The following is a 27,487-nucleotide window of genomic DNA, read 5'->3' on the forward strand; positions in this document are numbered from 1 at the left end:
CCATACATAAAGTAGTCTAATAGTATTTTAATAAAACCACCATATATTAACATTAAGATTTGTGGAGGTCATAGGTCAGCCCTAAGCTTCCCCTTCAGAATGGGTGGCTGAGGTGACCAGGACGGCCTTGGAAGTGCCTGTATAGGCCTGTAAAAGCCTATTAGCCCATTTAGGGGGGGGAAATTCCTTCCCAATTCCATGAAGGCAGTCATAATAATCCCTCCACCAACGTTTCCACCTGACTCCATGACCCTGCTAGTTATTTAATGTCTATATCCTGTAATATCATAGAAAGACATCTAGTCCCTCTTAAATTCCTCTATGGATTTTGCCATCCCTGCATCCTCAGGCAGAGAGTTCCACAGTCTCACTGCTCTTACAGTAAAGAACCCCCTTCTGTGTTGGTGATGAAACCTGCTTTCCTCTAGACGTAGCGGATGCCCTCTTGTTACCGTCGCAGTCCTGGGTATAAAAAGATTATGGAGATATCCTTGTATCGTCCCCTCATGTATTTATACAGAGTTATTTGGTCGCCCATTAGCCGTCATTTTTCCAGGGTCAATAAGAGATGATGAGAGTTGTTAGAGGGACATGGAAGAGGAAGAAAGAAATGTAAAAGAGAAAACGAGGGAGAGAATTGATATTAATGAGGAAGGAGGAGAAGAAGGGGTTTCAGAGGAATGAACAGAGGAATTGGATAGCTGTTACAGGAAACAGAAGAAAGGAGATTTGTTGCACAGGAAGAGGATGTCACAGATTAAATAGGACAGGTCTTATATAATGATAATGGGAATAGGGAACGCTAAATTGGCAATTTATTTATACATTTAGAAGAGGAATAACAGAAAAATGGCAGAACACTGAGTTTTAAGATGATACTTTCTGAGAAATAAAAGTATTAACTAAAACAGAGAGATATACAGGTAATAAAGCAGCGACAAGATTGGGATTCCTTGAAAGACCATTCACAGTATAAATGTAACCAGACCTGCTGGGCATCCCCTGCTGTGTAGGGCAGTTTTGTCGACACGTGGAACATAATTTCGTGGCCCCGGAATGTGGTAAACACAGACTCTGTTCCCGTCTGACCTTGTGATACATCCAGACCCCCACGGAATCTAAAGTGTCAAAAATGAAACATCAGATCGGCCGCCCCTCCCTCACTAATTCCTCCTCAAATCAAACTGCGCCATATATAAAAGCCTGATAAATGTTTACCCGGCCAGCCCGCATGCATTATTTATGTCCCTGCATTATTGAAAAGTTCATTATGTCTCACACAAGCCAAGGCCATTAACAATGCAGCATCTCATGATACATGCGCTCAGCGCCACTTGCTCACCCTTTGAAATTCTGCAAGTTGATTTTTTCTCCCAAGAAGTCAAGAAATTCTATAAATCCCAAACTCTCCTCCGTGTTACCGAACAGCTGTGACTCAGTCACCTACAAAGCAATAGAGATGGATAATTAAAGGGCTACTCTGGAGTATACTGGGGTTTCCCACTGAGTTTATTATAGAGTCCCTAAAGGAGACCTCAACTTCAGAATAAACAAAAATGAGATTTGCATGGTGTAAACCCAAATCTGCCAGGTTCATCTAACAGAAAACAGAGCTGTTGACTGATGTAGCAAATGTTAACAATGTACTACATTGCTGTAAAGCGATCACATTGCGCCAGTCATGTTTACGATTGCTACATCTGTATGCAGTCTTATATTATTAAAACTCATTCATTCATCGTGTAATAAACTCTTCAGCACCTTTTTAATATACTTTTCGTTCTAATTAAGGGCTAATGCCCATGGCCGGATTTCCGCCACATGAAACTAATAGCTCAATGTACACGCTGCGGAATTCCGCAGGATGAAATTACCCACAGCATGTGCTATTTTCCGCGGGAATACGTGCAGATGGCTTCCATTGTAATCAATAGAAGCCACCCGTCACGCTATACTTCTGCTGAAGTATAGCATTAATACACACCCCGCCCACCGCCGGGCGCTTCATGTGACACCGCCAGCGTGTCATGCGCTGTACGGCGCATGCGCGCCAGCAGTGTCATGCGGGAGATAAACAGCGGATCCAGGGGTGAGTATGGGGTACTGCTCTGAGTAGTATTCATTCTCCTGCTGACTAGGCTGCCTCTGATTGGCTGAGCACTGGAACCAATCAGAGCAGCTGTCAGGTATTGAATGACAGCTGAGAGCTGCCTCTGATTGGTCCCTGCGCTCAGCCAATCAGAGTCAGCACTCACCTATTCATGAATTCATGAATAGGTGAGTGCTGCCTTTGATTGATCACAGTGCTCAACCAATCAGAGGCAGCCAATTCAGCAGGCGGGGATTTGAAATCCCCGCCTGCTGAATACTACTCAGAGCAGTGCAGAAGAAGAGCCGGCTGGACGCGGCTGAGCCCTGGCAGCTGCAGAGAGGTGAGTATAGATTTTTTTTATACATTTTTGGATTGATTTTCAGGGAAGGGCTTATATTTGAAGCCCTTCCCCGAAAATCACTGCTGCGCTTGCTGGGAGCTCATTGCTTTCAATGTAGAGGACATCAAGTAACTTACAGATGTAAAGTTTTAGCCCTTCGAAATACAGGGCATTCATACAGAATGGTTGCAAACATGAGAAAAAATGTGACATTTATGCTTACCAGGCCAGTAAAAAAAAATGTTACTAACTTTGCTTCTTATTAGGGTAGAATTTTCATCTTGGAGCACACGTTTCATAAAAATATTGTTTTGTAATAAAGCAGTACAATCATCATTTCAAGGTCACATGACTGAAAGTTTGACCTTGAATATCTAAAAAAGTATACACTTTTTTTTCACTTTTTTGGGAATAAAGTATGTAAAAAAGGTAAATGTCTCTCCTTAGTGTAAGTTTCCTTTTGGGATGGATTTGGAAACAGGATTAAAAACTATTTATATGAAAGTAGTATACATCACATTCAGTGAAATAGCTTGGCACTTGTTTAGGTAATAATGGTATGTACTATTTTAAGGAAAGTTACAAGCCAGCACCTTCTCCTCAGCTGTGCTTCTTTTGAGCTCTGGGTGTCTTTAGCAGTTAGTCCTGTGACATGCTGCCATATTTTAGTCTCCGTTTTGTGCACATAGTACATCCCGGCATGACCATACATTCCTATGATGCTCAGAGGACTGGGATGTACTTCTGTATTACGGATGCAAAACGGGAGGCTGAATGTTACATTTACATTCATAACACACACTGACCACCGAGCATCATTATACACGCAAGTCACTAAACCTTATGTATCCTCCAAATACAAGGCTTCAGATGGAATATTTGTTTGCTGCACTGCACTAGTTATTTCCATAGGAGACCTCTTCATTATTACGCTGTTCCTTGTTCCAGGTAGGAAAGCATGAATGTTTGAGTTCCCTGTACTTGTCTGACTTCTTCACATCATCTGTGTAGCGACTTCTCAATCCCCATTATTTCTTCTTGACACACACAAAAAGTTCATATTCTTGATATTGTCTTTTATCCAAACAACTGCAGAATTAGCATTTAAATAAAATAAATCTTGTTATTAGTGTAGTGCCAACTTATTCTGCAGCACTTTCAAGTAATTTATTTAATTTACTTATTACTAGTGATGAGCGAACGTACCCGTCCGAGCTTGATGCTCGGGCGAATATTAGCGTGTTCGGGATGCTCGTTACTCTTAACGAGTACCACGTGGTGTTCGGGTTACTTTCACTTTCCTCTCTGAGACGTTAGCGCGCTTTTCTGGCCAATTGAAAGACAGGGAAGGCATTACAACTTCCCCCTGTGACGTTCAAGCCCTATACCACCCCCCTGCTTTGAGTGGCTGGGGAGATCAGATGTCACCCGAGTATAAAAGTCGGCCCCTCCCGCGGCTCGCCTCAGATGCCTTGTGAGTTAGCTGAGGGAAAGTGCTGCTGCTGGTGCTGCTGTAGGGAGAGTGTTAGGAGTGAGTGTAGGCTTCAAGAACCCCAACAGTCCTTCTCAGGGCCACATCTATCCGTGTGCAGTACTGTGGAGGGTGCTGTTAGCAGTGTTGCACAATTTTTTTTTTTTCAAAATCGTCTGTCTGCAGAGCATTGCGCCCTGCAGTAATAGTCCAGGGACAGAAGTGGTGGTTAGGCAGGGAGAGTGTTAGGAGTGAGTGTAGGCTTCAAGAACCCCAACGGTCCTTCTTAGGGCCACATTTAACCGTGTGCAGTACTGTGCAGGCTGCTGTTAGCAGTGTTGCTTTTTTTTTTTTTTCAAAATCGGCTGTGCAGAGCATTGCGCCCTGCAGTAATACTACAGGGAGAGAATTGTGTAGGCAGGGCCAGAAGACATATATTATTGATTGAATATAGGCAGTGGGCCTTTTCTTTAAAAAAAAAAGGGAAAAATTCTATGTGGCCTGCCTCTGTCAGTCCTCAGCGTTCTGTGTACGTGTGTGGTGGGTGGAGATAGTAAAAAAAATCATACGCAGCCAGCTACGTTTAACAGCAGTCTTGAGCCAATTTATTTCCTTCCTGCCTGGGGAAAATCACCGCTCTGCTGCACTTCATATAACTGCATTTCTGTGGAACAGATTTCTTATCTGATTGAATATAGTCAGTGGGCCTTTTCTTTTTAAAAAAAAGGGAAAAATTCTATATGGCCTGCCTCTGTCAGTCCTCAGCGTTCTGTGTACGTGTGTGGTGGGTGGAGATAGTAAAAAAATCATACGCAGCCAGCTATGTTTAACAGCAGTCTTGCGCCAATTTATTTCCTGCCTTCCTGGGAAAAATCACCGCTCTGCTGCACTTCATATAACTGCATTTCTGTGGAACACATTTCTTATCTGATTGAATATAGTCAGTGGGCCTTTTCTTTAAAAAAAAAAGGGAAAAATTCTATTTGTCCTGCAGGCTTGCGCCAATTTATTTCCTGCCTGGGAAATCACTGGTAATACACTGGTAATAATGCTGAGGGGTAATGCTGAGGGGTAGGGGTAGGCCTAGAGGACGTGGACGTGGCCGAGGACGCGTAGGCCCAAGTGAGGGTGTGGGCACAGGCCGAGCTCCTGATCCAGGTGTATCACAGCCGACTGCTGCGCGATTAGGAGAGAGGCACGTTTCTGGCGTCCCCACATTCATCGCCCAATTAATGAGTCCACGCGGGAGACCTTTATTAGAAAATGAGGAGTGTGAGCAGGTCCTGTCGTGGATGGCAGAAAGTGCTTCGAGCAAGCTATCATCCACCCACAGTTCTGCAAATTCGAATCCTCTGGCTGCTGCTCCTCCTTCCTCCCAGCCTCCTCACTCCACTACAATGACACATGCTCAGGAGCGGGAAGACTCCCAGGAACTGTTCTCGGGCCCCTGCTCAGATTGGGCAGCAGTGGTTCCTCTCCCACCAGAGGAGTTTATCGTCACTGATGCCCAACCATTGGAAAGTTCCCGGGGTCCGGGGGATGAGGCTGGGGACTTCCGGCAACTGTCTCAAGACCTTTCAGTGGGTGAGGAGGACGATGACGATGAGACGCAGTTGTCTATCGGTGAGGTAGTAGTAAGGGCAGTAAGTCCGAGGGAGGAGCACACAGAGGATTCGGAGGAAGAGCAGCAGGACGATGAGGTGACTGACCCCACCTGGTGTGCAACGCCTACTTAGGACAGGTCTTCAGAGGGGGAGGCAACGGCAGCAGCAGGGCAGGTTGCAAGAGGCAGTGCGGTGTCCAGGGGTAGAGGCAGGGCCAGACCGAATAATCCACCAACTGTTTCCCAAAGCGCACCCTCGCGCCATGCCACCCTGCAGAGGCCAAGGTGCTCTAAGGTCTGGCAGTTTTTCACAGAGACGCCTGACGACCGACGAACAGTGGTGTGCAACCTTTGTCGCGCCAAGATCAGCCGGGGAGCCACCACCAACAGCCTCACCACCACCAGCATGCGCAGACATATGATGGCCAAGCACCCCACAAGGTGGGACGAAGGCCGTTCACCGCCTCCGGTTTGCACCGCTGCCTCTCCCCCTGTGCCCCAACCTGCCACTGAGATTCAACCCCGCTCTGAGGACACAGGCACTACCGTCTCCAGGCCTGCACCCACACCCTCACCTCCGCTGTCCTCGGCCCAATCCAGCAATGTCTCGCACCGCACCGTCCAGCCGTCGCTAGCGCAAGTGTTTGAGCGCAAGCGCAAGTACGCCGCCACGCACCCGCACGCTCAAGCGTTAACCGTCCACATAGCCAAATTTATCAGCCTTGAGATGCTGCCGTATAGGGTTGTGGAAACGGAGTCCTTCAAAAGTATGATGGCGGCGGCGGCCCCGCGCTACTCAGTTCCCAGTCGCCACTACTTTTCCCGATGTGCCGTCCCAGCCCTGCACGACCACGTCTCCCGCAACATTGTACGCGCCCTCACCAACGCGGTTACTGCCAAGGTCCACTTAACAACGGACACGTGGACAAGCACAGGCGGGCAGGGCCACTATATCTCCTTGACGGCACATTGGGGGAATTTAGTGGAGGCTGGGACAGAGTCAGAGCCTGGGACCGCTCACGTCCTACCCACCCCCAGAATTGCGGGCCCCAGCTCGGTGGTGGTATCTGCGGCGGTGTATGCTTCCTCCACTAAACCACCCTCCTCCTCCTCCTCCTCCAACGCAACCTCTTTCTCGCAATCAAGATGTGTCAGCAGCAGCGCGTCGCCAGCAGTCGGTGTCGCGCGTCGTGGCAGCACAGCGGTGGGCAAGCGTCAGCAGGCCGTGCTGAAACTACTCAGCTTAGGAGATAAGAGGCACACGGCCCACGAACTGCTGCAGGGTCTGACAGAGCAGACCGACCGCTGGCTTGCGCCGCTGAGCCTCCAACCGGGCATGGTCGTGTGTGACAATGGCCGTAACCTGGTGGCGGCTCTGCAGCTCGGCAGCCTCACGCACGTGCCATGCCTGGCCCATGTCTTTAATTTGGTGGTTCAGAGCTTTCTGAAAAGCTACCCACGCTCGGAAACAGAGCCGGGGGAAGACAGTATGTCGCTGGATAGTCAGAGCACCCTCCTGTCTATATCTCAGCGCGTTCAGGAGGAGGAGGAGGAGCATGAGGAGGATGAGGAGGAGGGGGAAGAGACAGCTTGGCCCACTGCTGACGGTACCCATGCTGCTTGCCTGTCATCCTTTCAGCGTGTATGGCCTGAGGAGGAGGAGGAGGAGGAGGAGGAGGAGGAGGAGGAGGAGAAGGATCCTGAAAGTGATCTTCCTAGTGAAGACAGCCATGTGTTGCGTACAGGTACCCTGGCACACATGGCTGACTTTATGTTAGGATGCCTTTCTCGTGACCCTCGCGTTGCACGCATTCTGGCCACTACAGATTACTGGGTGTACACACTGCTCGACCCACGGTATTAGGAGAACCTTTCCACTCTCATTCCCGAAGAGGAAAGGGGTTCGAGAGTGATGCTATACCACAGGACCCTGGCGGACAAGCTGATGGTAAAATTCCCATCCGACAGCGCTAGTGGCAGAAGGCGCACTTCCGAGGGCCAGGTAGCAGGGGAGGTGCGGAGATCGAGCAGCATGTACAGCACAGGCAATACAACAGTCTTTAAGGCCCTGGACAGCTTTATGGCTCCCCAGCAAGACTGTGTCACCGCTCCCCAGTCAAGGCTGAGTCGGCGGGAGCACTGTAAAAGGATGGTGAGGGAGTACGTAGCCGATCGCACGACCGTCCTCCGTGACGCCTCTGCCACCTACAACTACTGGGTGTCGAAGCTGGACACGTGGCCTGAACTCGCGCTGTATGCCCTGGAGGTGCTTCCTTGTCCTGCGGCTAGCGTCCTGTCAGAGAGGGTGTTTAGTGCGGCTGGGGGAATCATCACAGATAAGCGTACCCGCCTGTCAACCGACAATGCCGACAGGCTTACACTCATCAAGATGAACAAAGCCTGGATTTCCCCAGACTTCTCTTCTCCACCAGCGGACAGCAGCGATACCCAAGCAATACCTAGGCTGCACCCGCGGATGGAAGCATCGTTCTCTCTCACCATCCAAAACGGGGACATTTCTGCTTCATCAATCTGTGTATAATATTCCTCCTCCTCCTCCTCCTGCTCCTCCTCCTGAAACCTCACGTAATGTCGCCGAACGGGCAATTTTTCTTAGGGCCACAAGGCTCACTCATATAATTTTTCTTAAAAATGTTTATACGTTTCAATGCTCTTAAAAGCGTTGAAACTTTAACTTGAACCAATTTTTCGTTAAACTGGGCTGCCTCCAGGCTTAGTTACCACTTAAGCCACATTAACCAAAGCGATTAATGGGTTTCACCTGCCCTCTTGGTTGGCCAGGGCCAATTTTTCTGACGTACATTAGTACTGTTGATACAGCAATTTTTGTGGGCCCTCGCCTACAGTGTAATCAAATTAATTTTTAGCCCACCTGCATTACAGCTGACGTTACATCAGCTGTGTTGGGCAATGCAATGGGATATTTTTATGTACCGCCGGTTGGTTCCAGGGAGCCACCCATGCTGTCGGTCCACAGGGACTTCACAATAGGGAGTTGCACCTGCCTGTGTCTATGAATTAAAAACCGCGGTCTGACTGGGGCATGCAGACACCTTGACAGAATGAATAGTGTGTGGCACATAGGTTCCCCATTGCTATGCCCACGTGTGCAGCTCCTGATGGCGGTGGCACAGGATTATATTTCTCATTGCTTCTGTACAGCATTGTGGGCTATCGCCCCGCCCCTTTTAAAGAGGGTCGCTGCCTAGCCGTGCCAACCCTCTGCAGTGTGTGCCTGCGGTTCCTCGTCATGGCAGACGCACTTATAAATAGACATGAGGGTGGTGTGGCATGAGGGCAGCTGAAGGCTGCGCAGGGACACTTTTGTGTGCGCTGTGGACACTGGGTCGTGCGGGGGGGTTGGGCAGCATGTAACCCAGGAGAAGTGGCAGCGGAGTGTCATGCAGGCAGTGATTGTGCTTTGTTGGAGGTAGTGTGGTGCTTAGCTAAGGTATCCATTGCTAATGAGGGTTTTTCAGAAGTAAAAGTTGTTGGGGGGGCTCACTCTTGCCGCTATTGTGGCTTAATAGTGGGACCTGTGAACTTGAGATGCAGCCCAACATGTAGCCCCTCGCCTGCCCTATCCGTTGCTGTGTCGTTCCCATCACTTTCTTGAATTGCCCAGATTTTCACACATGAAAACCTTAGCGGGCATCGGCGAAATACAAAAATGCTCGGGTCGCCCATTGACTTCAATGGGGTTCGTTATTCGAAACGAACCCTCGAGCATCGCGATAATTTCGTCCCGAGTAACGAGCACCCGAGCATTTTGGTGCTCGCTCATCTCTACTTATTACCCCCCCCCCGCCCCTTACCCTCACCCTCACCAAGCTGGGTACTAATTTTACCAACCTTGGAAGGTTGGAAGGCTACCTTGAGCCAGCTACCTGAACCACGCAGGGATTGCACTTGCAACCTTCAGATCGTGAGCAACAGTTTATGCATATCTGCTGCCTTGGCACTCTGCGCCACATGAGACTTATTTATTTAATATAAATACACTGTCAGCGTGCCTGGAGAGCAGTGAGAGGTTTGGGGACAGCACCTGTAAAGTGAGTATTTTCTTTTTTCTTTTTTTTCATGTAGTATAGCTAGAGCTTATTTTCTGGGGAGGACTTATATTTCAAGCCCCCTCCCAAAAATCAGTGTAGGGCTTATAATTGGGGTAGGTCTTATTATCAGGGAACCATGGTAGTTTCAGCCTAAATAATCAATCAGGGGAACTCCAAGATCTCGTTAAAAGTTTGTATAAGGTTTCTTGGATATGTACAGATTTGATGAAACTGTGGGAATCACTGAGTATATGATCTACGTCCTCTTTGAAGAAAGACCTTTAAATCCTTCTCCCATTCCCTGAGAAACCACAGTTTGCTAGGAGATGGTTCGAGAAAACGACCATTATATAATCGTGACACAAGCTTAGCAGACTGTATTGGTAGGGATAGATAAGTTTCATACCATATGAGGTCTCTTAATTTATCATGAAATAACCTGTGGACTTTCCTGGTCCATCATAGATGATCATATACACTATGTTGACAGAAGCATTGGGACACACATGCAAGGCGCTGAAATTTGATTTTATTCACATCTTTCAACATGGTGTTGAGAAGCCTTTGGCATCAATGAGTGCAGTATCTCTCCCAGAATGCTGTCCACCAAATTCCAATAGATGTATGGAGGGATTTGCCTCCATTCCTCGAGGAGAGCTTCAGATAGTGATAGAGGGGATAATGGGAAGACATAGATACAGCATTCTAGTTCATCTCAAAGATGCTCGATTGGATTCAGATCCAGACTTTGGGCTGGCAAAAGAAATTTCCAAATATTCTTCCCCTCAAACTAAGACTCAACACTGCGTACTATATGACATGGTGCTCGGTCATGCGGGTAGAAACATGGACCTGGACCAAAGTATTACCACTGGGTAGGTAATACCACATTGTCCAGCATGTCTCTGTACCCATTGGTGTGGCAGGTGGACTTCACTATAACCAATGGCCCAGCAGAAATACCCTGACACCATAACAGAATCTTCCTCAAAATTTACTGTTGGGACAATGCAGTCACGTAGAAAACGCTCTCCAGGCAACTTGACACACAAGCGTGGCCATCCGTTCGGAAGATGGTATACTGCGATTCTGGTATCCACAACACTTCCTTCCACTTATGTGCAGTCCAAGAACAATGCTCCAAGTATCACTGATGGTGCCTCTTTGCATTCACTGCGGCGATGCTGGGCTTGTGTGCTGCAGCTCATACATGGTAACCCTTCACATACAGTTTCCTATGAATGGTTCTGGTGCTAATGGATGTTTTAATGGACTGTGGACCTCTTGAGCAAGGGTAGACAATGTGTGTGCTGCCTTCACAGCTTGTGCAATGCTTTGTTGTGCATGTTCTGTCAGTTTAGAGGGACTTCACGAATTTGATTTGACTGCACACACCAAATGTTTTCCAGTTCTGAATAAGATTGCCAACAGTAGACTTTGGAAGGTCCAAAAGCATTGCAATGTCCCATACTGATTGGTTGCTCAGGTGACATTCCATTATCATACCAGATTGGAAGTCAATTCTACAGCCGGTGGCATTCTGATAGTTTATGTGCTTGGATATGCCTGCGTGATATTCCCCTTTATACCTAATACTCACACATTCGATTTGCATATCCCCAACACCTGACAGCAAATGACTGGTGGGTGCTCAATACTTTTTTCAACATAGGGTATCTCTACGTGGTTTAATGAATAGTTTGGTAGGAAGGCTTTTAAATGAGGGTTGTTACTCACCTTAGGGCTCTTAAGGATTTTGTTCAGAGTGAAAGTGTCAAGTTTTTTTTTTTTTTTTCCGCACACCAGATGCTTTGAGGGGCTTGTTTGCAAGTATTGGTGGTATTATGGAGGCCAGGATCATGGAAGACAGCATGCATATCTTGGAAGCGTTGAAACATATTGTAGCTCCTGTATCATTTTTAGAGTTCCTTTTGTGACAAGGCATTCAAGCTGACTAATTGACTTTGAGAGGGGATTTTGCTCAAAGGAAGTAGAAATTGTCAGGGGCTACCAGGCATGTGTTACCCCGCTTATCTCCTGGTCAACAAAAAGTCCTGTTTGTTATAGGGATTTTCTGGGCAAAAACTAAAGATGACCTATCAATTCACCCCAGGCAATAAGCTGATTACCCGGCCAGGGTGTCAGCACAGTAGGCCCATCATGCAACTTAGAAGTTGAGACCAGAAGTGGCCTAGTTAACTTCACCCCCATTGGCTATTACACGTCCGCACCCATCCCTGGTGTCGGAGGCAAAACTGCTAAAAAGTGTAATACAACAAGGCTATTTCTGGTCCACTCTCCTGTGCTCTGGCCCGCTGAAAGCTAGGCTGGGTGATCTGATGATTACCGAGGATCAATAGATAGGTCATCAATAGTTTTTGCCTGTAAAACTCTTTTAAAATCCAATATGTTAAACCTTCTTTTCCTAACAGCAGAAACCAGGAGAAATCAGAATTTTTCTAAATACCTGATTTCAGTGGAATTTGCTGATATTTAGCCAATGTTTATCACCAGTGTATAATATCCATAAATTATCTGGCAATCAGTGTTCACATCTATGCAAACCAAATAGGCTATGAGATACAATTTTCACATTTTTCTTAAAAGACTAACAGGTAGTTTTATACATTAACTAGCTGATATACCCAGCTTTGCCAGAGTTAATTTCATACTTGTGTTTACGTGTTGTTTGCACAGAAAATTTTATGAAGTCAAGGTTACTTCAGAAGAACCAAGGAATAAATATGTATACACATAGAGAAGCATTAGATTCTCCTCAGGCTGCATCTACCAATGTCCCTCTGCAGAATGAGCCTCCCCTCCAATTCTCTTCGTTTAAAACCTAAAGAATGCTCATGTAAAATTTCACGCTTTCAACTTAGAGAATTAGATTAGGTTCGTTACACAGGGGTGCCAAAATTTTTGCACTTAACATTGAATAATCAAGTTGTGACCCCTTAGCTTTTCTTATCTAGGACTTAAAGGGTGGTCATGCCAAATGTAATGTTTGGATGACATCGGTAAGTTGGAGAATTAGATTAAGTACATTACATGGGGGGGGGGGGGGGGCAATACTTTTGCACCTGGCATTGAATAATCAAGTTGTGACCCCCTTTACTTTTCCTACTTAGGACCTAAAGACTGGTTGTGCCAAATTTCATGTTTGTACGACATCAGGAAGTTAGAGAATTAGATTAGGTACATTACACAAGGGTGCCAATACTTTTGCATTTAGCATTGAATAATCTAATTGTGACGCCTTTACTTTTCCTATTTAGGAACTTATGTATCCTATTTAGGAGCTAACGGATGCTCAATAGAATTTTCATGCTTATACATGCCTCAGAAAGTCAGCAAATAGGCAGCACTTACTTTTGCAACTAGCATTGAATAATCTAGTTGTGACCCCTTTACTCTTCTTAATCAGGACCTAAAGAATGCTTGTGCCAAATTTCACTCTTGTATGACATGGGGAAGTTACACTACATAGGGGTGCACTTACTTTTGCAATTAGCATTGAATAATTGAGTTGTAACCTCTTTACTATTCCTATTTAGGACCTAAAGAATGCTTGTGCCAAATGTCACGCTTGTACGACACCGGGAAGTTACATTACATAGCGGTGCACTTACTTTGGCAAGTAGCATTGAATAATCGAATTGCGAACCCTTTACTTTTCGTATTTAGGGCATAAGAATGCTCGTGACAAATTTCAGGCTTCTACGACACTGGGGGGTTATATTATATAGGGATAAACTTACTTATGCACTTATCATTGAATAATCGTGTTTTGACCTTCTTACTTTTCCTATTTAAGACCTAAAGAATGGTCGTGTCAAATTTCATGTTTGTACAACATCGGGAAGTTAGAGAATTAGTGGTGAGTCAATCAGTCACTGAGTCAGTCAGTGAGGGCTTTCGCCTTTATAGATAGAGATTACAGTTGGGCTCTTACCAAACCATAAAACAAACAACGTTCTGATTATAAATCAAATTGTTAATGAAATTGTTGCAGCTGTGCTGAGGCCTGCACCTTGCCTGCAGGCCAGACCAGGTTTGGGTTGTGCTCCTGCTTCTCTGTGAGCTGAGGGGTGTGGTAGCTGCAGGAGAACGGTCAGTCAGCACCTGGTGCTAAGTCGCCTGGCTCCTATTTAAACAGGGCCAGCACTATCTCCTGTGCTGGTCAATCACTTCAGTTGCATTTTTGACAGCGACGGAGCAACACAGCTTGGCAGAAGCTCTCCATGCAAGCTAAGTGCTTTTGTTTGGTTCTGTTTCGCTTCTATTTTGTGCTAGGGCTCCCTGATAGGGACTTGTTAGTGGCCCAGGCACGCGTGCGGGCTCGCACTTGTCAGAGCGATCGGTCCGCTGAGTAGGCAGGGCCCCCTCCCAGGTTAGGGGACTATAGGGAGAGTATTCCCCATAGTGTTATGTTTCCTTTGCACAGTTGTGCCTTTGATTTATGTTATTGAGGTTGCACGTCCGGAGGACGCAACAGAAATGCCATGATTATAAAACTGATCCATTATGACTAATAAATATTGAACAGTTAATATAAAAGAATTCCATATAACAGAATACAAGATTACCAATACATAAAAATGGAGCAATTTTCCTCATTGTAAATATTGCATTGTGCTAGTTGTTCACTAACAAGAATCAAATATGTGTCTGAGGCGGGCTTTACTTTTCTATTTCTCTAATATGCCTCACCTGCCCTGGTTTCTGGTATATGACTCCAAACTTGAAATTGTTGCTGATAACATGTTCATCAAATGTCACAAGTAGCTGAGAGGCCTAATAGACAAATAAAATAAGTCACGTATGTAACGTATAATATTCATATAAAAGAGCTAGACATCTCAACATTTTTCTATCCCCTTGCCTACGAGCATATAACAATAATAATTCTGCACCTATATACAAGAATATAACTACTATAATACTGCCCCCTATGTGCAAGAATATAACTACTATAATACTGCCCCCTATGTACAAGAATATAACTACTATAATACTGCCCCCTATGTACAAGAATATAACTACTATAATACTGTCCCCTATGTACAAGACTATAACTAGTATAATTCTGTCCCCTATGTACAAGAATATAACTAGTATAATTCTGTCCCCTATGTACAAGAATATAACTACTATAATACTGTCCCCTATGTACAAGACTATAACTAGTATAATACTGTTCCCTATGTACAAGGATATACCCACTAAAATACTGCCTTCTATATACAATAATATAACTACTATAATACTGCCTCCTATGTACAAGGATATAACTAATATAATACTGCCACCAATGTACAAGAATATAACTACTATAATACTGCACCTATGTACAAGAATATAACTACTATAATACTGCCTGTTATGTACAAGAATATAACTACTATAATACTGCCCCCTATGTACAAGAATATAACTACTATAATACTGCCTGTTATGTACAAGAATATAACTACTATAATACTGCTCCCTATATACAAGAATGTAACTACTATAATACTGCCTCCTATGTACAAGAATATAACTACTATAATAATGACTCCTATGTACAAGGATATAACTACCATAATACTGCCCCCTATGTACAAGAATATAGCTACAATAACACTGCCCCTATGTATAAGAACATAACTACTATAATACTGCCCCTATGCACAAGAATATAACTACTATAATACTGCCCTTAAGTGTAAGAATATAACTTCTATAATACTGTCCCCTATGTACAAGACTATAACTAGTATAATTCTGTCCCCTATGTACAAGAATATAACTACTATAATACTGCCTCCTATGTACAAGAATATAACTACTATAATGCTGCTCCTATGTACAAGGATATAACTAATATAATACTGCCTCCTATGTACAAGAATATAACTACTATAATAATGCCTCCTATGTACAAGGATATAACTACCATAATACTGCCCCATATGTACAAGAATATAGCTACAATAACACTGCCCCTATGTATAAGAACATAACTACTATAATACTGCCCCCTATGTACAAGAATATAACTACTATAATACTGTTCCCTATGTAGAAGAATATAACTACTATAATACTGCCCCCTATGTACAAGAATATAGCTACTATAATACTGCCCCATGCACAAGAATATAACTACTATAATACTGTCCCCTATGTACAAGAATATAACCACTAAAATACTGCCTTCTATATACAATAATATAACTACTATACTACTGCCTCCTATGTACGAGGATATAACTAATATAATACTGCCTCCTATGTACAAGAATATAACTACTATAATAATGCCTCCTATGTACAAGGATATAACTACCATAATACTGCCCCCTATGTACAAGAATATAGCTACAATAATACTGTCCCTATGTATAAGAACATAACTACTATAATACTGCCTCCTATGTACTAGAATATAACTACTATAATACTGCCTCCTATGTACAAGAATATAACTACTATAATACTGCCCCTTATGTACAGGAATATAACTACTATAATACTGCCCCCCTATGTGCAAGAATATAACTACTATAATACAGCTCCCTATGTACAAAAATATAACTACTATAACACTGCTCCCTATGTACAAGAATATAACTACTATAATACTGCCTCCTATGTAAACGAACATAACTACTATAATACAGCTCCCTATGTGCAATATAACTACTATAATACTGCCCCATATGTACAAGAACATAACTACTATAATACTGCCTCCGATGTACAAGAACATAACTACTATAATACAGCTCCCTATGTGCAAGAATATAACTACTATAATACTGCTCCCTATGTGTAAGAATATAACTATTATAATACTCCCCCTATGTACAAGAATATAACTACTATAATACTGCCTCCTATGTACTAGAATATAACTACTATAATACTGCCTCCTATGTACAAGAATATAACTACTATAATACTGCCCCTTATGTACAGGAATATAACTACTATAATACTGCCCCCCTATGTGCAAGAATATAACTACTATAATACAGCTCCCTATGTACAAAAATATAACTACTATAACACTGCTCCCTATGTACAAGAATATAACTACTATAATACTGCATCCTATGTACAAGAACATAACTACTATAATACTGCATCCTATGTACAAGAACATAACTACTGTAATAGTGCCCATATGTAGAAGAATATAACTTCTATAATACTGCCCCCTATGTACAAGAATATAACTACTATAATACTGTCCCCTATGTACAAGAATATAACTACTATAATACTGCCCCCTGTGCACAAGAATATAACTACTATAATACTGCCCCCTATGTACAAGAATATAACTACTATAATACTGCTCCCATGTACAAGAATATAATTACTATAATACTGCCCCCTATGTAAAAGAATATAACTACTATAATACTGCCCCCTATGTACAAGAATATAACTTCTATAATACTGCCTCCAATGTATAAGAATATAACTACTAGAGATTAGCGAGCACACTCGTTCAAGCATTAGGGTGCTCGAGATGCTCGTTACTCGAGACGAGCACCACACGGTACTCGAGTCAATTCCATTTCCTTCCCCGCATGTTTAGCACCATTTTGTAGCCAATAGACATGCAAGGAAGGCCTTACTACTTCCTCCTGTGACGTTCCAGCCCTATCCCACCCCACAGCAGTGAGTGGCTGGCGAGATCAAGTGACCGCCGAGTACTTAAAGCGGTCCCGCCGCGGCTCGCCTCAGACACACACGGAGAGTATAGGGAAAGTGCTGCTGAGATAGGGAAAGTGTTAGTGTAGGATCCTTTATTCAAGAACCCCAACGGTCCTTCTTAGGGCTACATCTGACTGTGTGAATTTTACTGGGTGGCTGCTGGGAGTTGTAGTGCTTCCATTATACTACTGCGCAGCTAGGCCTGTTTGCAGCCTTCCGTTATTTATTTATTTTTTCTGGATCGTGTTTGCGTTTAAATACCACTCTCAACGTGAAAGTGGATGCAAATAATTCCATAATTATTTATACCGTTCTCTGTCTGCAATGAATTAGACAGCGGTCTCACCGCTAAACAGTACTGTAATATTACCGGGGCCACTGCAAAGAATTTCAGCTCTGCCGCTGTGCAGAGCGTCTCACAATACCCTTTCCTTGGTGGGGTTGAGATCGCCGCAGTTACCAGCACTATCCACTGGCTTTAGAGTCTTCTCCCACTCCACACAGCCTCTATTATCTACAAGTCTCTGCGAGCGGTAAATTACCCCTAGGTATCAGCGCAAGACAGCGGTCACAGCATAGAGCCTCCGCTATTTACAAGTCTCTGTGTGTGGTGAATTAAGGCCCAGTTGTCAGCGCTGTACAGTGGGGTAATTTATTTGGGCCCTGCTCTATTCTTAATCCGCCATGATGAGGAGTAGGGGTAAGGGTCGAGGACGCGGACGTCCAAGTGAGGGTATGGGCACAGGCCGAGTTCCTGGTCCAGGTGAATCACAGCCGGCTGCTGCTGGATTAGGGGAGAGGCAAGCTTCTGGGCTCCCCAGCTTCATATCACAATTTAAGGGTCCACGTGGTAGACCTTTATTACAAACAGAGCAGTGTAAGCAGGTCCTGTCCTGGATGGCAGAAAATGCATCCAGCAATGTATCGGCCACCCAGTCTTCTACGCAGTCCACTACTCCCGGCTTAGGGACTACAACCCTGAATCCTCTGGCTACTGCTCCTTCTTCCTCCCAGCCTCCTCACTCCATGAAAATGACACATTCTGATGAGCAGGCAGACTCCCAGGAACTGTTCTCGGGCCCCTGCCTTGAGTGGGAAAAAATGGTTCCTCTCTCACCTGAGGAGTTTGTCGTGACCGATGCCCCACCTTTGGAAAGTTCCCGTGGTCCGGGGGATGAGGCTGGGGACTTCCAGCAACTGTCTCAAGAGCTTTCAGTGGGTGAGGAGGATGATGATGATGAGACACAGTTATCTATCAGTGAGGTAGTAGTAAGGGCATTAAGTCCGAGGGAGGAGCGCACAGAGGATTCGGAGGAAGAGCAGTTGGACAATGAGGTGACTGACCCCGCCTGGTTTGCTAAGCCAACTGAGGACAGGGCTTCAGAGGGGAGGCAAGTGCAGCAGCAGGGCAGGTTGGAAGAGGCAGTGGGGTGGCCAGGGGAAGAGGCAAGGCCAGAGCGAAGAATCCCCCAACTGTTTCCCAAAGCACCCCCTCGCACCAAGACTCCGTGCAGAGGGCTAGGTGTTCAAAGGTGTGGATGTTTTTCAGTGAGAGTGCGGACGACCGACAAACAGGGGTGTGCAACCTGTGTCACACCAAGATCAGCCGGGGAGCCACCACCACCAGCCTCACCACCACCAGCATGTGCAGGCATATGATGTCCAAGCACCCCACAAGGTGAGACGAAGGCCGCTCACCGCCTCCGGGTCAGACCACTGCCTCTTCCCCTGTGCCCCAACCTGCCATTCAGATCAAACGCCCCTCTCAGGACGCAGGCACGAGCGCCTCCCGGCCTGCACCCACACCCTCACCTCCACTGTCCTCCACTCCATCCAGCATTGTCTCTCAGTGCAGCATTCAGCTGTCACTAGCACAAGCGTTGGAGCAAAAGCGCAAATACGCCCCCACCCACCCACATGCACAAGCTTTAAACGTGCACATTGCCAAATTAACCAGCCTGGAGATGCTGCCGTAAAGGCTTGTGGAAATGGAGGCTTTCAAAAACATGATGGTGGCGGCGGTCCTGCGCTACTCGGTCCCCAGTCGCCACAATTTTTCCCGGTGTGCCGTCCCAGCCCTACACCAACACGTCTCCCGCAACATAAATCGTGCCCTCACTAACGTGGTTTCTGGGAAGGTCCACTTAACCACGGACACGTGGACAAGTACTGGCAGGCAGGGCGACTATATCTCCCTGAAGTTGAGTGAATTTGGTGGAGGCTGGAACTGAGTCAGAGCCTGGGACCACTCACGTCCTACCCACACCCAGAATAGCCGGTCCTACCTTGGTGCTGGTATCTGCGGCGGTGTATGCCACCTCCTCTAAACACTCCCCCTCCTCCTCCTCCTACACAACCTCTACCTCTCAATTAAGAAGTGTGAGCAGCACGTCGCCAGCAGTTGGTGTGGCGCGGCGCGGCAGCACAGCGGTGGGCAAGCGGCAGCAGGCCGTGCTGAAACTACGCAGCCTAGGTGACAAGAGACACACGGCCCCGAACTGTTGCAGACCGACCTTTGGCTTTCACCGTTGAGCCTCCAACCGGGCATGGTCGTGTGTGACCACGGCCGTAACCTGGTGGCGGCTCTGCAGCTCGTCAGCCTTACACATGTGCCATGCCTGGCCCACGTCTTCAAGCTGGTGGTTCAGCAGTTTCTGAAAAACTACCCGCACTTGTCTGAGCTGCGCCGCGTCTGCACATTTCCACAAGTCCACCAAGGACGCTGCCACCCTGAGAACCCTGCAACATCGGTTTAATCTGCCAGAGCACCGACTGCTGTGTGTCGTGCCCACACAGTGGAATTCTACGCTGCACATGTTGCTCTATGAGCAGAGTAGAGCAATAGTGGAATACCAACTCCAACATGGGTGGCGTAGTGGTAGTCAGCCTCCCCAATTCTTTACCGAGGAGTGGGCCTAAACGGCAGACATCTGCCAGGTCCTCGGAAACTTTGAGGAGTCTACCCAGATAGTGAGCCGCAATCATTAGCATTACCATCCCGCTGCTATGCCTGCTGAGAAGTTTGCTGCAAGGCATAAAGGCCGACACTTTGCGGTTGGAACAGGAGACGGGGGATGACAGTAACATAGTAACATAGTACATAGTATGTAAGGCCGAATGAAGACAATGTCCATCTAGTCCAGCCTGTCTATCCTACTGTGTTGATCCAGAGGAAGGCAAAAAACCCCAAGGCCAGAAGCCAATTAGCCCTTTTGGGGGAAAAATTCCTTCCCGACTCCCTAATGGCAATCAGACGGTTCCCTGGATCAACCCCTAATAGTTCCTACCTGCCTATATACCAGGATTGACACAACCTAATATTTATATCCTGTAATATCCTTCTTCTCCAGAAAGACATCAAGTCCCCTTTTAAACTCCTCTATGGATTTTGCCATCACCACTTCCTCCGGTAGAGAGTTTCACAGTCTGCTCTTACAGTAAAGAATCCCCTTCTATGTTGGTGATGAAACCGACTTTCCTCTAATCGTAGCGGATGTCCTCTTGTCACCGTCATGGTTCTAGGTGTAAACAGATCGCGGGAGAGATTCTTGTGTTGTCCCCTCATATACTTATACATGGTTATTTGGTCGCCTCTTAACCTTCTGTTTTCTAGAGTAAATAGTCCCAATTTGGATAGCCTCTCTGGGTATTCCAGTCCCGTCATTCCATGTATTAGTTTAGTTGCCCTTCTTTGAACCCCCTCAAGCACTGTGACATCAGTGCCACTTGATAGCCAGACCACCCTCATGTCTATATCTCAGCGCGTTTTGGAGGAGGAGGAGGTGGGGGAGGAGCAGGAGGAGGGGGAAGAGACAGCTGGGCACCCTGCAAAGGGTACCCATGCTGCTTGCCTCTCATCTGTTCAGTGTGTATGGGCTGTAGAGGAGGAGGAGGATCCTGAAAGTCATCTTCCTAGTGAGGACAGCCATGTCTTGCGTACTGACACACTGGCACACATTGCTGACTTAATGTTAGGCTGCCTTTCTCGTGACCCTCGCATTAGACGCATTCTGGCCAACACGGATTACTGGGTGTACACCCTTCTCAACCCACGGTACAAGGAGAACCTTTCCACTCTCATTCCCAAAGAGGAAAGGGGTACGAGAGTGATGCAATACCACAGGGCCCTGGTGGAAAAAGTGATGCTAAACTTCCTATCTGACAGCGCTAGCGGCAGACGGCGCAGTTCCGTGGGCCAACTAGCAGGGGAGGCGCGGAGATCAGGCAGCATGTACAGTGCAGGCAGGGGAACACTCTCCAGCTTTACGGCTCCCCAGAAAGACTGTGTCACTACTCCCCAGTCAAGGCTAAGTCGGAGGGAGCACTGTAAAAAGATGGTGAGGGAGCACGTAGCCGATCGTACCACCATCCTCCGTGATCCCTCTGCTCCATACAACTATTGGGTGTCAAAGCTGGACACGTGGCATGAACTTGCGCTGTACCCCCTGGAGGTGCTGGCTTGCCCTTGTCAGAGAGGGTGTTTAGTGCAGCTGGGGGAATCATAACGGATAAGCGTACCCGCCTGTCAACTGCTAGTGCCAACATGCTTACACTCATAAAGATGAACAAAGCCGGGATTTCCCCAGACTTCTCTTCTCCACCGGCGGAAAGCAGCGGTACCTAAAGATTCTTTTCGCTGCAACCGGATAAATAAGCATTCCCTATCACCGGAAAAAAAGGTGGAATTGCCTTTGTCAATCTCTCTCTGATATTAGTCCTCCTCCTCCTCCTGCTCCTCCTCCTGAAACAACATGTCATCACGCTGAACTGCCAATTTTTCTGCGGCCCAAAAGGCTCTGCTTACAATTATTTCACAATTTTTCAAAGTTTCAAAAGTGTTGATACTTTACCAGAAACCAATTTTTCTCACTGAGCTGCCGCCAGGCTCTGTTGCAAATTAAGCAACAGCGAGCTGTATCTTTAAAAAAATATTTCTGGGTTTCACCTGCCCTCTCGGTTGAGAAATTTTTTAGAAGGTACACTTGTACTCTTGGTACACTAATTTTTCTGGCCCTCGCCTACACTGTTATCTAATTAATTTTTCAGGACTTCGCCTACACTAATAGTTTCAGGGGTTCGCCTATACACTTGCTACAGAAAGGGTACTGTGGTCTGCCTATACTGCTGCTACAGACATGTTACAGGGGTCTGCCTATACTTCTGCTACAGAAATGTTACTGGGGTCTGCCTATACTGTTCCTACAAAAATGTTAGTGGGGTCTGCCTATACTGTTCCTACAGAAATGTTACAGAGGTCTACCTATACTGCTGCTACAGAAATGTTACTGGGATCTGCCTATACTGCTGCTACAGAAATGTTACTGGGGTCTGCCTATACTGTTACTACAGAAATGTTACAGGGGTCTGCCTATACTGTTACTACAGAAATGTTACAGGGGTCTGCCTATACTCCTTCTACAGAATTGTTACTGGGGTCTGTCTATACTGTTACTACAGAAATGTTACAGGGGTCTGCCTATACTTCTACTACCGAAATGTTACAGGGGTCTGCCTATACTTCTACTACAGAAATGGTACTGGGGTCTGCCTATACTGCTGCTACAGAAATGTTACAGGGATCTGCCTATACTGCTACTACAGAAATGTTACAGGGACCTGCCTATACTGCTGCTACAGAAATGTTACAGGGGTCTGCCTATACTGTTCCTACAGAAATGTTACAGAGGTCTGCCTATACTTCTACTACAGAAATGGTTCTGGGTCTGTCTATACTTCTCCCACAGAAATGTTACTGGGGTCTGCCTATACTGCTGCTACAGAAATGTTACAGGGGTCTGCCTATACTGCTGCTACAGAGATGTTATAGGGGTCTGCCTATACTTCTGCTACAGAAATGGTACTGGGGTCTGCCTATACTGCTGCTACATAAATGTTACAGGGGTCTGCCTTTACTTCTGCTGCAGAAATGTTACTGGGGTCTGCCTATCCTTCCACTACAGAAATGGTATTGCAGCCTGCCTATACTTCTACTACAGAAATGCTACTGGGGTCTGCCCATACTGCTGCTACAGAAATATTACAGGGGTCTTCCTATACTGCTGCTACAGAAATATTACAGGGGTCTTCCTATACTGCTGCTACAGAAATGTTACAGGGGTCTGCCTATACTTGTACTGCAGAAATGTTACTGGGGTCTGCCTATACTGTTACTACAGAAATGTTACTGGGGTCTGCCTATACTGTTACTACAGAAATGTTACTGGGGTCTGCCTATACTGTTCCTACAGAAATGTTACAGGGATCTGCCTATACTGTTCCTACAGAAATGTTACAGGGATCTGCCTACACTGCTGCTACAGAAATGTTACAAGGGTCTGCCTATACTGCTGCTACAGAAATGTTACAGGGGTCTGCCTATACTTCTGCTGCAGAAATGTTACTGGGGTCTGCCTCCACTTCTACTACAGAAATGTTACAGGGGTGTGCCTATGCTTCTGCTGCAGAAATGTTACTGGGGTCTGCCTCCACTTCTACTACAGAAATGTTACAGGGGTCTGTCTATACTTCTGCTACAGAAATGGTACTGGGGTCTGCCTATACTTCTGCTACAGAAATGTTACAGGGGTCTGCCTATACTTCTACTACAGAAATGTTACAGGGGTCTGCCTATACTGCTGCTACAGAAATGTTACAGGGGTCTGCCTATACTACTGCTACAGAAATGTTACAGGGGTCTGCCTCTACTTCTACTACAGAAATGTTACAGGGGTCTGCCTATACTGTTACTACAGAAATGTTACAGGGGTCTGCCTATACTGCTGCTGCAGAAATGTCACAGGGTTTTGTCTCCACTTCTACTACAGAAATGTTACAGGGGTCTGCCTATACTTCTGCTACAGAAATGTTATAGGGGTCTGCCTATACTTCTGCTACAGAAATGTTACAGGGGTCTGCCTATACTTCTGCTACAGAAATGTTACAGGGTCTGCCAATAGTGTTACTACAGAAAAGTTACAGGGGTCTACCTATACTTCTACTACAGAAACGGTACTGGGGTTTGCCTATACTAATGCTACAGAAATGTTACAGGGTTCTGCCTATACTTCTACTACAAAAATGTTACTGGGGTCTGCCTATACTGTTACTACAGAAATGTTACTGGGGTCTGCCTATACTGTTACTACAGAAATGTTACAGGGGTCTGCCTATACTGTTACTACAGAAATGTTACTGGGGTCTGCCTATACTGTTACTACAGAAATGTTACTGGGGTCTGCCTATATTGTTCCTACAGAAATGTTACAGGGATCTACCTACACTGCTGCTACAGAAATGTTACAAGGGTCTGCCTATACTGCTGCTACAGAAATGTTACAGGGGTCTGCCTATACTTCTGCTGCAGAAATGTTACTGGGGTCTGCCTCCACTTCTACTACAGAAATGTTACAGGGGTCTGTCTATACTTCTGCTACGGAAATGGTACTGGGGTCTGCCTATACTTCTGCTACAGAAATGTTACAGGGGTCTGCCTATACTTCTGCTACAGAAATGTTACAAGGGTCTGCCTATACTTCTACTACAGAAATGTTACAGGGGTCTGCCTATACTGCCGCTACAGAAATGTTACAGGGGTCTGCCTATACTGTCGCTACAGAAATGTTACTGGGGTCTGCCTATACTGTTACTACAGAAATGTTACAGGGGTCTGCCTATACTGCTGCTGCAGAAATGTCACAGGGTTTTGCCTCCACTTCTACTACAGACATGTTACAGGGGTCTGCCTATACTTCTGCTACAGAAATATTATATGGGTCTGCCTATACTTCTGCTACAGAAATGTTACAGGGGTCTGCCTATACTTCTGCTACAGAAATGTTACTGGGGTCTACCAATAGTGTTACTACAGAAATGTTACAGGGGTCTACCTATACTTCTACTACAGAAACGGTACTGGGGTCTGCCTATACTAATGCTACAGAAATGTTACAGGGTTCTGCCTATACTGCTGCAACAGAAATGTTACAGGGGTCTGCCTATACTTCTACTACAGAAATGGTACTGGGGTCTGTCTATACTGTTATTACAAAAATGTTTTAGCGGTCTGCCTATACTTCTGCTACAGAAATTCAAAGTAGCAAATAACAAAAAGATACCCCTGCACTCTGGAACCAGGACAACAGTCTATATTAATATTCCACTTTATTAATGCGACGCGATTCGACGGAACATAGCCGTGTTTTTCAAGCATAACAAACGTACAAACATACATTTTTATATATACAAATAAATTAGTGTTTACTCACAGCACTCGATCACGGTGGACGCCGCGTCTCCGTGCCATCTTTGAATCACATAGTAATCATGCGGCATGACACGTCATGTCTATCACGTGGTGTTGGTTACATCACAAGTTTCATTCATAAAAAAGGATCCTATACTACTATCCTCTGTCCGAGCACTATCACATGATCGGGTCAATCTATCTCAAGAATATTAAAACATATTCACCAGTAAGCTTTCAAGATAATATATCAATACTATTCTAAACTCTAAACCATATTCACATCATTATTAGATGCCACTTGTATAAAAAATATATATAAACTAAATTGTAAATATATCGCGTAATAAAACCATTTCCAAAAAGAAAAAAATGAATCACTAAATTACTGCATAATCCCTCTTAGGCCTTAGACCCACTGGCGTTTTTTGCCGTGATTTGCGGATCGCATGACGGATGCACATCCGTAAATCGTGTGACCGGGGCCGAAAAATCGCCCGAAAAACTGCTCCTAGCCGCGTTTCAATAGAAACGGGCCGGAGCTGTCCAGCGCATTGAATTCAATGGAGCCGGCAATACAGCCGGCTCCATTGAAAGCAATGCGCTGTGGGCGATCTCACGATGAATTGTCAGAAAGGGCTTCAATATATAAGCCCTTCCCTGCAATTCATCCAGAAATGTGTAAAAATAAAAAATATATATATACTCACCTGGTCCCGGCAGACGGAGTTCAGCGCGGCCGGCTGGCAGTGGGTGTGAGTGAGAGCTGCCCCTGATTGGTCCCTGAGAGCTGCCTCTGATTGGCTCAGCGCAGGGACTAATCAGGAGCAGCTCTCACTCACACCCACTGCCAGCCGGCCGCGCTAAACTCCGTCTGCCGGGACCAGGTGAGTATATATATTTTTTTTTATTTTTACACATTTCTGGATGAATTGCAGGGAAGGGCTTATATATTTAAGCCCTTCCCGACAATTCATCCCGCGATCGCCGGCAGCCCATTGCTTTCAATGGAGCCGGCTGTATTGCCGGCTTCATTGAATTCAATGGGCAAACATCGTTCTTCTCTGCCACAGCTGTTACAGCTGTGGCAGAGAAGAATGATTTGTCTTCTATATGTTCTCAATGGGGTCGTCGCTGCTGCCGCCGACCCCATTGAGCGCATATAGAGAAGAGAACAGGAATCGCAGATCGCAGATAGGTGCGATCTGCGATTTCTGTTCTATAATTTATTGGACGAGCGCATAAAAAGCGCTCATGTGTCCGATACCATTGCAAAGCAATGGTTTTATAAAATCGCCGGATGCATGCGCATGCGTAAATCGCGCGGAAAATTGCCCATCTGACTTAGGGCGCCCACCCACTGGCGTTTTTTTTTCCCTGTGAAATTCGCAGCATTTTTTTTCTGCAGGGGTCTATGGGACTTGTAATGTTAAAATCGCGATCGCGCAAAATCGCGGTAAATTGCGATTTTGCGCGATCGCGATTTTAACATTACAAGTCCCATAGACCCCTGCAGAAAAAAAATGCTGCGAATTTCGCAGGGAAAAAAAAACCCCAGTGGGTGGGCGCCCTAAGAATGCAAATGCATAGATCATGTATAAATAAACCATATAAATTTATATGATAAATATATCAACCCCTATAGTCACATTTATATCTAATCACCCGTTAATTATAAAATCCATATCATTATTACATAATTATAACAAAAACATGTTCAATAAAATAAATCTTATCATCCCTATACTAAAAGAGATTATATATTAATTTCATCAAATATACCAAAATTTCTCTAAAACTCTCCCCATATTAGAGGGATATACAAATATGTGTATATTTAAAAAGGGGATTAAATTAAATCTTCTCAAGTACCTCGTTTAAACCTCTTGGTGTCGGTGTTTTCAACTTGTAAATCCAATACATCTCCTTCCGTCGGAGATAGCTGACAGATTT

At 45.4% G+C, this 27,487-nt stretch overlaps 1 protein-coding gene across 1 annotated transcript in view; it reads right to left on the reverse strand.

Moving 5' to 3' along the window:
- Positions 1-27,487, reverse strand: part of LOC136626803 (rap1 GTPase-activating protein 1-like) — a 168,245-nt gene that overhangs the window by 63,502 nt on the left and 77,256 nt on the right. The window contains exons 7-9 of the mRNA XM_066601808.1: positions 14,293-14,376; positions 1,343-1,443; positions 989-1,118 (exon numbers count right to left, since the gene is read on the reverse strand). Coding sequence (XP_066457905.1) covers positions 989-1,118; positions 1,343-1,443; positions 14,293-14,376 — 315 coding nt within the window. The remainder of the gene's footprint in view (positions 1-988; positions 1,119-1,342; positions 1,444-14,292; positions 14,377-27,487) is intronic.

Source organism: Eleutherodactylus coqui, chromosome 4 (genome assembly GCF_035609145.1).
Source record: "Eleutherodactylus coqui strain aEleCoq1 chromosome 4, aEleCoq1.hap1, whole genome shotgun sequence".
Classification (NCBI taxonomy): Eukaryota; Metazoa; Chordata; class Amphibia; order Anura; family Eleutherodactylidae; genus Eleutherodactylus; species Eleutherodactylus coqui.